Source organism: Hirundo rustica, chromosome 3 (genome assembly GCF_015227805.2).
Source record: "Hirundo rustica isolate bHirRus1 chromosome 3, bHirRus1.pri.v3, whole genome shotgun sequence".
NCBI classification, from domain to species: domain Eukaryota; kingdom Metazoa; phylum Chordata; class Aves; order Passeriformes; family Hirundinidae; genus Hirundo; species Hirundo rustica.
Window position 1 is genome coordinate 44,814,493 of NC_053452.1, and position 14,169 is coordinate 44,828,661.

Here is a 14,169-nt window from a genome sequence, read left to right on the forward strand (position 1 = left end):
TCAGATGCAGGTGCTGGGGATGTGGTCAGGAGGAAGAGCTGTCTGACAGCCAGGAACCAGGACAGTTCACATGACTGATAAATGTCAAACACCCCTTAGCATTTCTGGAAACTCGATGATCTTCCCACATGAACGCCTTATAAGATCAACTTCCCCTGGGCAACAGCAAACATTTTTTTAATATAAAAAGACACAAAAAGGAAGATGGGTCACTTCACAATGTTTATGCTGAAGTGAGAAATAAGCTGACACAAACTTAGAGCTTCCTGCCAGACAGTAGTAAATAAACAGCCTGCCAAGCAAAGAAGAGATGATGAGATGGCAATGCTTGGCACCAGGCATGTACCTCCCTCTCCCATACTATCCCAGTTTCATGTGCTTCTTCCACCTCTAGGTGCCAAGTCTGACAGTGTGCTCCACTTGGCTCGGTTGGGGTGGAGGGCACACAGTCAAGAGTATTTCCTGGCAGAGAAAAGGCATTCCTGAAAAACAGGTAGTCCTAGCCATAGAAAAATAAAGAGTAAGGGCCATTATAAACACATGTAATTCTGAACCCTCTTCCCCTCCAGCAGACAGAGAGTTTGGCAGGACTGGTCACCGTTCTGAATGCTTGTTGAACAATCCCACCTACCTTGGACACACAGGTTGTAACTCTGAGCACAGAACCTGCATTAGTTCTCTGTGTACCAGGATGAGAGGCGCCCCACTTCCCAAGCTCTAAGAGTGTATTTCCCATGTACTGTATTACAGAACCAATGTGGCACAGCCCTTCAGAAAGGAAAGTGGAACGTATTCCCCTTCTCACTGCTGGCCTCACTGTAAAGATGATCTATCTGTGGGGTTTTAGTAATTTAAAATACTAAATTACAATATTTACAAGGTTCCTCAGTGGGCAAAATGGATGAGAGAGAAAGAGCTTTGAACAGAAAGTAATGAAGGAAAAGCCTTACCACTGATTCTCTCATTTTTTCTGGGAGTGGATCTTCTGACGAATCTTCAAACCGTTGGCGTAGGTAGTGAGGGACATATTTACACTGAATAAGGGACCTGTTTTAAAAAAAAAATCCTAGTTAGGATGCTTCTGAACATGTGCAACAGATATGAATATTCTTCAAGGACAGAGGAGGAAGAACAGCCTCAGATTTCCTTCTTCATGTTCACATTAACATTCTTATCTCCTTACAGCTGGAGATTGACACAAACCAGCTCTACCTATGATCAGGGCAGAAACTCCTCATCAGAATCCTGAGAAGTCTCAGCAGTCCAATCAATGTGACTAAGTCATTTAGAGGAAGGAGCAGAGAGGGTATTGTTGCTTTTATGACTCCTCTGTTTCAGCTAAGCTGAAACCAATATGAGAGCTCTTTAGACCCATGTTAAAATGGCCAAGGAAGCCTTTTCTGTACAAACTGTATATTAATTTCTCTTCAAGATTTATGTGCTACTTCCTCATCCATCTTGAATTTTATGCCAAAGGCCATACCTTAAATACTTTTTCCAATCTCCTTAACTTATTTAAAAGAAGTTCAGAGCTGTTTAGAGAAAAAAAATCTTAAATTTCTTTTTTTAACCTTTATGCATTTTTACCACTGCACAATAAACATTTGATGTTGCTGTATACATATTCTTAATTTTTAGATCTTTAACAAGCATATCAGATGCTGGAGATTTCATTGCAAATGTTATGAAATTGTCAGCTAGGTTTACAAGTTAAAATGCATTTAATAGATAAAGATTACTTTCTGAAAGCAAGTTTCAAGGAAGGAAATTTTATGTTTTATTAAAGAGGTTCATGAACTGGTGTGTCCCCTCTGGGAAGTAAAAGAAAAGGATACATATAAATTACTTCATTGAAATTGAAAGAACTCACAATTCCATGCTGATTCGCAATTTACCTGAGTATATTTTACTCCAAGGCTAAGAATTCTCCCTAACACAGCACATAGCTTTGCTTCCTTCCATACGTAAATTCCATACTGTAACGGCCAATAAACTACACACCATCCACACAAAGATTGATCCAGGTCTACCTGACATCTGTCACACACAGCAGGCTGTGGGTAAAGTTCATGGCAAGACATGCAAGCAGTTCTTGTTGCTCTGCCCCATCAGAACTTAGTAATGTATAAATGTCAGATTCTCTGAATCTTTTGGATGGTAAAAAAAGAATTTTTCAACTCCTCAGTAAGATTTACTGGGATGATAATTTCCTACTAGTGTTCTATATCCTTTCCTTTCTCATCAGCATTGTTCTGCTTTTTCCAAGTTTCTCTACTAAAAGAGAATCCTGAACAGCCTAAAAAGCTCTCCTCTTCCCCTTCTCTCTTCTGCATTGCAGAATTGTGCCTTGAGCCTCACCTCATGAAAGGAGAGAACACACTTCATGAATCAAAGAAGAGGAAACCTGCGGGTTTTCCTCACAGACCCTCTGCACTCTTGTAGGATATAACTGAGCTATCTGTGAAGCAGAATTCCAAATGGCAAGGTGATACTGGCTGCACAAAACCCACTTGCTTAGCTCCACAGCCATAGATGTAATTGCCCAGCTGCATGCTGACCCCCACAGCCCCTGTAATAGTCATATATCACAGTTTCCTCACTGGGAAATTCGTATTTGCTGCCCCTGAACTATGGATCTATTGGGTCTTTCTCACACATCACCTCAGCATGCAATGTTGGGACTTCTCCCCTTTAATCTCCCTTGTTTGCAGTGTCAGCTCTTAGCATATGCTTCTTCTCCTCAGTTATCTCTACCAGACTGTGTCAGAGAACAAAAGGAACGATGGAACTTCAAACTGAGAGGCATAGCCTACTGTAATAATCCTTAGCAAGAGCTGTAATTCAGCCATCCTCCCAGCACATTAAACGTCCACTCTCCTGGCCCCAGTGCTACTCAATGCACATTCTGCAACTCTAGCTGCCTGAACCCCCTTCAACTAAATCACTGTCCTCCAGCCTGGCAAGCACACAACATCCCAGAGGGGAAAATTTGCTTCAGAGATTTGGGTTAGTGCTGCTTAAAGAGCACCAGCCCCTCTGGTGATCTGACTGCAGCACTTCATTCACAGACAGGACTGATACCAACCACGCAGACATGGTGAGGAGTTTCACCCCACCACAGCACTTTCAGGAAGCAACGCTGTGGTTCTGAAACCCAGGCATCGCTCTGGCTGTGTGCTGTACAGAGTAATCAGCAAATAACATTTACAGGCAACTTACATCAGCACAGATGGGTCACTGCTCTGTCTGCTGAGGTGATAAGAAAGTGCAACTAGCAGACCACAGAAAGCAGAGAACAGCGCTGGAATGTGCTGTGCATCCCACGGTTCCTGAAAGGATGACAGAAAGCAAAGTTAGGAATGCAGAACTTAAAAAGCCAAAATAAGTAGGTTAAGCCATTCGTCATACATGCAATGTTACATGCACAACATCTAAACTTGTACACCATCTACCACAGACTGAAAATCCTTTTTCAGATCAAAGTTTATTACTGTGAAAAAAACCCAGCAATTAAAGGCATGTTTTGTGGTCATATTATGCAACTCCTCTATAATCAGCAATTAGCTAGGAAACCACATGAAAGGCAGGTTTTCTTTCCTCTTCAATGAAACGTTAAGAGGAAAATTCTCATTAAAATGTGATTCGAGTGAAATCAACAGCAGTGTATTTATCTACACGTTAAATTGAGATGCAGTTACTTGACCTGTAGCCAGACTGCACATAGCAAATGACAATATCACGTAGGTCAGGCACTGGGGTTTCTTCCAGACACATTTCTGCTGCCTTGTGCGCTACACCCAGGCTCTGTCTGGATGCTAACACAGCAGAGAGGGAGAGCACACTCCCCCGTGTGAGACATGCTCGAGCAGGGAAACAAGAGACAATGGACACACTCGCCAACACATTCTGGACATAACTGAGAGGAGAAACTCTCTCTGGGTGACTTAAACAGCTAAAACGGGCGAGAAAGAATATAAAGCTTAAGGAACACTTATGAAGATCAGCTTTATCTGTGAAGTCATCGGGTACAAATCAGGGATCCTAAGGCATACTTGTGAGTCCTATCTGTAAGGAACACAGATTTCATCCGTGAAGGACACAAAAACATGGATCAAATCCATAGCCATTTCACTTACTAGTTGTGCTCCTCACCTCCACACAACTTCTACCTGATCAACCAAATATGAACTCACCAGATCCTGGCATCAGAGCACTTTCTGGACAAGTTTTGAGAAGCAATGCTTGTAGGATCTGTGAAACTTCAGGCTAGTGCAAACAAGACTTCTGCACAGTTACCTCTTGCTTTAAAAACTCAACAGTTAATACAGGACCAATATTTTCAGAGAATAAACTAGGTTTATTAGCCTTATTTTGCTCAGTTACATGCATGATTTCTTAGCACGTTAGGAAACACTCCATTTATTTCAGGTGCAATGAATACTGAAGACAAACTAATTTTCTTTTAAGTGTCAAACATCTAACCCATTGCAGCATGGAATTTTGCAATTTAACTCTGATAGTCTCATTATCATAAGAGTAGTACCAAAAAAATGAAATTTTAATTCCATGAACTATCTTCCCCTCATCATACTACTGAACATCATGAAGATGGAAGTCAGAAGAGACAAGTTCTATCAAACGATCCTACCCAAAACAGTAATTACAAACAAAAGAGAGATTCACATGCTATTATTGAAAGAATCCCTCACCATTTATTTGACAATTTAAACTTTACTGTACAATCCTATTCTTCATTTCACTGTTACCAGTTTTGGGGTTGAATATATTTTGGGTAAGATTTTCCCATGCTTAGTCTCCTGTTATATTCAATTCTTATTCTTCAAAACACTGAAGAAAATTAACTGAAGCCAAAATGTTTTGAAAATGGCTGAATCACAGCCTATCCAAACATCCTTTGCAATACAACTGTGTACAGATCCTCCCGGCAGCTTCTAGAGCACGACTGCCCCTTTGACCTGCAACTTCTTTTGAAAAAAAATACTATCAAGAGTCAGGCAATATTTCTGATATTGAAATTTATCAGTAGCCAGTTTGAAAAATCATTCTACCCTCTTTGTACTATGAAGCTGCACATGGCTGAATCCCCACATTAATGTCTTAGGAATTCTCTTTCCATATTTTTTGCACATTACACATAGCTTTTGTGTGGCCTGTGTTCTAGGTCCAAACTGTCATTGTCTCCTCAAACCTCAGACACCAGGGAACCATAAAAGGAGGTAGGACAGACATCAATATTTGCTGTGTGCCTAGAGAACAGGATTCTCCAGAAAAATGCTACACAGTGTTGCAGAAAAGATGAAAATGAACAAAGGTGTCATTTCTCCAATATCAGTGTGATGCACCCTCTTCCATTTTGTCATTTTCCTCCCCCACTAATGATACCTGGTAGCTTTAAATAAAAAAAAAAAAAAAGAAAAAAAAAGAAAAAAACAAGAAAAAAACAATATAGTTGATAATTGAACAATGATTCTTCTCAGTGGGAAAACAGGAATGGCAGGTTTTACTCTTGGAAGCTGGTATTATCTGTCATACTAGACAGGGACTTTCACTTCCCAGTTTACCTCATTGGGCTGAGGTGCCATGTAGTGCTTTCATGTACAGCTTTGACTTTGATGCAGACACTCACGTAGTCATTTCTAAAACAAGTGAAACAGACTTACAGGGTTAAGGATGAAAGTCATGAGTTACAACAGACCCAGGGGTGGGAGTGGGGGTGTTCCATTCCAACCACAGAATTGCCTAATCGCAAAACAATCCACTAAAGGGGGAGATAAAAGCATCTTTGAACTTACGAGCCTTTTACCACTGCAAGAGGTGGGAAGGCAAATGTATTTTTAAAAAGTAGCATTAGTAGTTTTCTGTCCTACATTATTTATCCTTCTACTTCTTTCTTCTCCTAAAAAAAGCTACATGTAGCACACTTATCTTTCAAAGATATGCTCAAATAAATCATATGTTCTACTCCAGAGACAAAAAGTGCTCTGAACAGAGAACCGATTATGTTAAGTAGAAATTCTGGTTACCTTTTCTGGGGTTTGGGGGTTTTTTTGTTTGGTTGGTACTTTGGGGTTTTTTTGGTTTTTTTTTTTTTTTGTTTTTTAATTTCAGAGTATTCCTCTCAACTCAACAATGACTTTGCAGATTACTGCAGTGACAGACAGCATCATTGAAGGTGAAGGTGTTGGCACAGTGGTTGGGTTTTTAAACAAGACGACAAACTCTTCTCGGTCTTCACACACCTGATTTTCCACTCTCATCATTTCATCACTATTTACAGAGTCAGAACAGCTTGAGTTGGAATGGACCTTTAAAAGTCATGTACTCCCTCATGCAATTCAATCAAACTTTCTTGGGTCTTTCTCCTTTCCTCCACACCCCTGCCTCATCATGGATCTGTGCCATTGCTCACATATCAAGCAATAAGCACGAAGTGCTGATGGTCAACCATTTCCATACGTTTGATGGTAAAGATGGAAATAAATACTATTATCTTATTTCTCAACATGTAAAACACTGACTTTTCTGAAAGAGATTGTAAAAGGCAACCCTCTTCACCCCCCAAAATATGAGAAAATAGTAATATCTTGTCCTCTACAAGGCTAGCTATAAGCTTAGTACCATATTACCATGGTAATATGTTCACTTCTCAGTGAACATTAACAACCAAAATATGTGAACTAATGGCCCTCAAATTACACAGATTAAAGACAAATTCTAGGAAGAGAAGCCCACCAGCCTTATCTTCTCATCATCCATGGAAAAAAAAAAGCGTTACTTTCCCAGATGATTTCCAAAAACATGACAAGTGGTAGGTTACCAAAATACAGGTATCGCTGCCCATTCCAAGTAACATTGGCCCTCTTTCTCTGCAATTGCTGCTATCTTGGACTGTATTTTCACTGCTAAAATTTAAAATCCATAAAGACTGCACTAATACAGAGGTGTCCATGTGTAACATGCCACGGTATGCAACAGGATCCCAGTCTGTGACTGGAATTCCTTGGCTAAAAAGCAAGATGAGCAGCAGCTTCAGGCAGGAAGCATGGATACTCATATTTCACATAATGGTGAGTCTATCCTAAAGAAATACTGCAGATTTCTACATTCCTGCACAGTGACATACAGTGAAAGCAACCCTGGGCCATGTCAGATTCTACAGGCATAATTTCTTCTTTCTATCTGCAAAATAAGTCCTTAGGATACACAGAAAACTAAGACCATAACTACTGAAGGTATGTCTGCAGTGCAAGACTTGACTATGGCTGCAATGAAAGGTATGGTATCTAGGAATATTCTCCAAAATTAACACCCCTAATATCTCTTGCTTGAACCTCAGTGATCTCTAAAATTGGAAAAAACATTGCCTCCAAAACCTCCAAAAGGACTGAGAGTATTCCATGCAGCAGAAAAAAAGCTGTCCAATAATATTATACTTCTATTTTTCATCACTTACACATACAGGAATTCTGTCTATACACATGAGCCCATTCACTGCTGTCCAGAAATTTATTTGGGCAGTCTTATGAGACTGAGGGAGATGTATGCTTGCAACCCTTTCCCACCATAAAATCCTAAGACAAATATACCAAAATTATAAGTACACAGAAGAAGACTGCATCACTGAAGACGGGAAGCAAGAATTCTAATTAATTAGTTTCAAACTCATTAAACAAACCAAACTACATCAATGTAAGCTGAGAACAGTTTAAAATCCACACAGGATTTTTAGTAACTGCCTATTGAAGCAATAAATAAGCCACCAGAAAGCACTTTCTTCAGGTATGAGGTAACGGAAAATATGTAACTTACATTTCAAAAAATATACATTTACACAGAGCTGGAAAAAGCTGGTGTGCCACATATGAATACATTCACATCAGTTTAATTTTTCTAACCCAAATCCAAAAATCTGATTTTTTTTTTCTCCCAGGCTGATTAAGATAAACGGCAAGTTCCATTAAAAAAAAAAAAAATAAATCTGGATGACAAGTAATTAACCAGTTCTGGATACATTTCAAATCCAAACCAACTGATATGAAGAGAAGGCAGAAGACAAGGACTGACTGATTCCAGAAACATTCAGGGATGTGCTCTTCTGCCCCACAGCAAAACCCTGGAACACTGGAATGCCAAAGACTGGTATCAGGATGGCTAAATTCCAGATGAAATATTTGTAGAAGAAGTAAGAGGGCATACCTGACTTTTTTTTAAGCATCCCTTATGTATTTGGGCACAGACCACAAAACAGATGGAGCAAGAGACGAAAACCAGTACATCATGAAATTCTAGTCAAGTGAAAAAGATGGCACAGAAATTCCCATGTCTCCAATCTGATGGATGTAACATCTGAAAAATAAAAACACCTCCTCCTGGAAAAAGAGAACTCTTTCGTATATCAAAGCCAAGATAACTATTAGAACTGCCAATTTCTGTTCAAGATTACAGGACTGAAGATAAGATCAAAAATAAAGCCAGGCTGAAGTGAACTCAGGTAATGTTAAACTAAGCTCAGTTACCCAAGTGTTTCAATAAAAGTAGTGAGCCGCAAAATCGCAGCTATTGGATGTAAGAATCCAAGGAATGAACAAAGGAGCTGATAAGACCATGCTTAGGATTTAGAGCTTTGTATTAAGCAAAAGCAAATGAAAGTTCATAGACAACCTGGAAAAACTGAAATAAGGAGTGATGATTAAACAGAGTTCTGGGAGACAAAGAAATTTCAAAGCAAGCAGGAGAAACTCAGGGTTTTGCATTTCAGAATCTAAGATGTTTACCTACATACTCCCCTGAAACCGGGTTTACAGTCTTGTTATATACAAGGATAGATAACAGTGGTCCTCACTGTATCACTCACAATACAAATGTGTCATGGGGAAAGATTGATGAAGAAATGCTCAACAGCACCTCAAAGCTGTAACCAAATCACCTTTGCATCACCGGGATAACACAACAGGAATCTATCCATGGGACTTCACATCATCATCGGGAACAACTCCTGCACCAGCCAGGGCAGAGGGAGATTTGTAAACCTGTCCCACTCACAATAAGCTGCTTTCACTGACAGCGGCGACAAACAGCGTTCTGCCCATCAGTCCTCAAGGCCTCAAACACACAGACACGAGCTATTTCGCCCTCACGGGTTTTATGGAGAAATTATCTGTTGTAATTTCAGATGCAATACTCTGTACTTCCTGCTGTGAACAATTTTGGGTTATGTTTTTTATGTGACAGATTTACAGAAAATGAAAACTGATCATCCCAGCAGTAGAACCACGAGAGAAGGTCCTGACAAGCTGCAGACCCACAGCTCCCCCACAGCAATATCAAGCAAGGGCAAAGCTGCTCAGGAGCACTATGAGGACAGGAGCCATTGCCTGGTCACAGAAGCTGGAACCCATTTGCTTCCCAGTCACCTCTGAACAACACGCTCCTTTTCCTCCTCCAAGTGTCCAAGTCACGCAGCACACACACAGGTACCATCATCTTGCAAAGAGTCTGTGCCTGCCCTGGTGACAGTCTGTCCCTTATCTTAGTGTGTGAAAGTGCACATCTGGCCACATAACAAACAGCCCAGGTCTGCCAGGTGAGCAGTGTGCGGCCACTCCCCAAAATGTGTCATGTGCTTCTGATCAAGGCCTGTGATGGGACACCACAGCAGCCTGACACCTGACCCAACCCACACCCCCACTGTTCACACAAAACTACAGATCTGTCCGTCCTTTCTTATGTGCTATGTGCATTTTAGCCACAAGAGAGAAATATTTCTGCTCATGTAATGGCAAAGGCACTGCAAAGTCACTCAAAGAGTGACGGGGCCAGACAAACTTGTTGGACACGCCAAACATTGTCTGCAGGTCACAGGATGAACTCTCAACTGAGAATACTGCATAACAGTTTTCCTCAGGCAATTTACCTGAATGAAAATCCATGAGAATTATTAAGTTAAAAGTTTAAGTTAAACTCACTTAGATGTAAGTTAAATGATATGTCCATACCACAGCTGCTTTTTCATAAAGGCTCTCAGTTGGTCTTGTGCAACGTAATTCAACAGCTAAATCAGTCTGGACAAGGAATAGGACTTCAGCACAGGCCTGTTAGTCTCATTTTTCAGAGCTTATATTCACATACTGAAAGTCACCTTGAGTACTTACACTGCTCGGTGAAGATACCCCAAAACAATTCCTACTTCCTCATTTTCTAAAACTGAAGTTGTAGAGAAAACAATTAATTGCAGTGAATTTGCTATTCTAAATGAATTTCAAAATCTGAGCATAACTATTGTATGTATATATAGGTTATGCTCTAAAAAAGAACAAGAAACACTCACTTAAGAACACAAATTATAAAATAAAAAATTGTTTTATTTTAATGAAAAATGAAAATAATATGGTATGTTAATTATTCTTCCAATTAACTTCTTCAGGAGTAATATATTTCCTTTCAGAATAATTCATGTACACAGAGAAAGCAGGTTAGATTATTTCACCCGGCAAGATTATAACTAGAACACAAGAACCACTTAAGGGAGGACAGAATCAAGCCTAATACCACTGGAATGTTCTTCAGGCTGGGTGTTTGATGTGAGCAATTGTTCACCAGGAAAAAGCACAAAATCACTTAGAGATCCATTCTCCTCTGCAATTTATTTCAGGAAATAGAACTCTGGTAGTTACACCTGCTGAGCTATAAGATGTTCTGCCAATAAACAGAGTTGACATTTGAGGATGCTACATTTCAGCCAAAAAAATACACTTTGCAACCCAGAAGTCCTCTGTCAAATAGAATCTATCATGTTTCCCTGCCCTGAAAAATTTTGATTATGGTGATTTTTTTTCCTTTTTTTGACCTCCATAAATATTGAAAATTTTGCTCTGTTGGTTTTGGTTGGTTTTAAAAACAAACTGACCAAAGGAGAACAAAGTAAATAAGAATAAAAAATATATAACAGCTCTAAAGTGCAAGTATGGAAGAGATATTCCTTCTTTATTCCAGCTTTAAAGAAAACCATGTTACTACTGTTGTGCAAATACCTCAGTGGAACAGACTACGGCATTTGCTCAGTTTTGAGTTAAACTCTATAATTTCTTGCACACCAAAAATTAAAATCTTTACTTGATTAAGATCATAAATTGCTGTTCACTACTTATCAAAACAGTTCAAGTTACTTACAGGGGTATTAGACCACCTTTCACAGTGGGTCCCATTCCTACTCTTCCACCATCAACCATTATTCTCTTGCAACATTACAGAAATCAGTTCAAAATAAAAATCTCTGGACCTGACTGAAGAACAAGAAGGTTTAACACAAGTTAAACCTTATTTCATAACTTCTAGAAGAAAAATAAAAAAAATGCATGAAATTTTAAGCACTCCAGTAGACTGAGATTACGAGCTTTGCAGCAAGAGGAATCGTCTTTACATGCTTTAAATTAACCTTCTCAGAAGGGCTTTCACAAGAACAGTGCCATTAAAGTTCAAATTAACTCTAACTTCTGTGTGTGAACAGAAAGTCTGAACTTAATATTAGTAATTTACAACAGATATCTTGAAAATCTTTCACAGCACTCAACTTCAGGGTAGCATTAAAAGCATATTTCTAAGCAGTTTGAAGCCTAATCCACAAGGAGATTGCTTATCTACAAAACCACCTGCATGCTGTAATTTAAAGTATTATGCTGAGAAAAGATTATGTAGACTATTTAAAGTGTCTTTTTTCCCCTACTGTTTACAAAAAACATTTCTGAAGTATCCAAACACAACTTCCCTACTCTCAACTAGTGAATCACCATCTGCTAATCTTGGGAAGAAAAAAAGAAAAAATCCTTTCCCAGGTATTTGCCAGTTTAACGGTAGTTTAACTCCTTCCTTCCATGTAGCTCTTTTCATTTTTATCAGCTTCTCATCACAGTTACCCATTTTCTCACTCTGTTCATCCTTAAGGAACGCCTCCTTCTCTGTCTCAGCTGCTAGTTTCCAAATGGTTAATATAGCCAGAAAACAGTAGCAGGAGTACTGGCTACTTTTGCAGGAAACTGCACAAGCACCAGTTAAACTTTGCAGCAACAACCACACAGGTGGGTCACGTGTAACCAATACAACTGATAAACTGTGTGAGCCAGGTGACAGGAAATTCCCTGGGAGAACACCACATATTTAAAGACATTTAATTTCAAGCGCCTTAACACAGCAGCTGAGTCACTGTAATTCATTTTGAAAGGACTCAAGCCACCAAATGTGTTTAACACATTTTACCTCACTGTTGGGAGTGGTTAAGGACACACAGCCAGCTCTGTTCATCTGCAAGTAACCATTTAGGTATTTTAATTGTCCTTTGATTTAAGGCTACTGTTCAAAATTTCAAGCAAAAAATTCTTGAAAGCCACTATAGAAATGCTGATGTTCCTAAAAGTATTCCCTTACAGGAACACCTGACTGCCCCTCTCATCTGTGTAAAGCACCAGCCTGGGTGCTGACATGATACATCCTTGGCAGTTGCAGAACCTCATATTGGGTTCTCCATATGTGCCGTGCATGTGCCACCACAAAGCTTCCTCTGACATGTGCCCACAAGATGTCAAGGGCAGCTTGTCAACCACAGCACATCCTGCTGCACCCCTGCATGGACACCGACAGCATCCAGCCCTCAATGAAACACTGCCAAAAGGCTGTCCCTTGTAGGATAAATTTTCTTACAAGTCTAACATGAAATTCTGGTCTTGCTGTGTTCACTGGGAATTTTACAGCAGATTTGAAGGCAGACAAAATATCATTGCCATTTTTTAAATGTCCCATGCAGAGAACTGCACATTAATGCACTACACATTAATAGATTAAAAAAAGAAAAATTAAAAGCTTTCGATTGAATATTACCCAAAACTGGGCATCACTGGTAAGGGAACCAGTCCCGTGCCAGCATAGCAAGCTGTGGCACACCTGCATCCTGAGCTCCATACACAACTGACTCTCCACACCTGACTTTAACAGCAGAGCAAGGTGACTAACTTAGCTACCTCTGAGAAAGCAGCTGCTTTACAGGGAGACAGGAGGAAGGCTGGGTCTCTTCAGTTTAAAGAGATGGCTGAGGGAGATATATCTGATGCCTGCAAAACTGTAAAGGCAGCAGACAAAAAGAGCACAGACCAGGTTTTCCACAAACCCTACAATACTAAGCATCAGGAAGACCTAGTGAAATTAGCAGATCTGCTTAAAACCAATGAAGGACAGCGTTGCTTTGCACAGAGCACAGTGAACACTTAGAATTCATTGGCACAAAGCTGTGGAGTCAGAGAGGACAAGCACATTCAAGAAGGGACTCGATAAATTCATAGAGAAGTCCACAGACAACAAATGATATAAGCACACTCTCCAACATCCCTAGTCTAACGGCTCTGGGATGTTAGGGGAAAAAAGTGGCAAAGCCAGTCATCTGGCTTGCATTAAATTCCTAAACTGTACTTCCCTGTGGATGCAGACACATTACTTACTTAGATGGACCACTGGTCTGCCCAACATTTAGGTTCTTAGGCATATTGTTATGAAGCAACAGCAAAAACCTTACTAGTAATTATGAGCAAATTTGGCCTGGCTATGCAGGTCAACAGAGGCTGTAGCTTTTTAAATCAAGGCAGCCGTTTATGTTTGTAGAGAGAATTCAGTGGATCATTTCAGACTGATACATACATATAAGAGGTAAATAATCACAGGTATTAGATACACATTTACTTCAGAATTTCTGCTACAGTTTTGGTCTATTTCAGTGTAACTAACATGCAGAAACTGAAGCATGGCTTGCAAAGCTTATCTTGATAAGCAACAACAATGTAGGACTAAACAATGCTAGTCTCCCTAGATTACATCAATTTCCAGCTTGAAATTTTGAATTGTTCCAGTGTTGTTTTTCTGGCTTACCTTCACTGCACTGAAGCAGAAGGCATATAGGACAATCAGAACAATAAAGCTTCGGGAAATGCTGTACAGTGCAGACACGAACCCAGCAGCAGCTGAAATAGAGACATGTGGTAAGTGGGAAGAAAGAGGAACTTTGTTTCTGACACAAACTAAGCTGACAGTGTAGATGTATCTCAATCTTCCCTGCTACCTAAGCTATAATGAAAAACATAAAACCCACTACCAACAAAAAATCTCGAC

The 14,169-nt window shown here is 39.8% G+C and overlaps 1 protein-coding gene across 7 annotated transcripts in view; it reads right to left on the reverse strand.

The window, feature by feature from the left end:
* PCNX2 (pecanex 2) overlaps positions 1 to 14,169 on the reverse strand; it is a 150,328-nt gene that overhangs the window by 84,372 nt on the left and 51,787 nt on the right. For all 7 annotated transcript variants that reach the window (XM_058419568.1, XM_058419567.1, XM_058419570.1 and 4 more), the window contains 3 exons: positions 13,930 to 14,021; positions 3,220 to 3,329; positions 951 to 1,047 (listed from right to left, as the gene is read on the reverse strand). In XM_058419568.1, the coding sequence (XP_058275551.1) occupies positions 951 to 1,047; positions 3,220 to 3,329; positions 13,930 to 14,021 (299 nt within the window). The remainder of the gene's footprint in view (positions 1 to 950; positions 1,048 to 3,219; positions 3,330 to 13,929; positions 14,022 to 14,169) is intronic.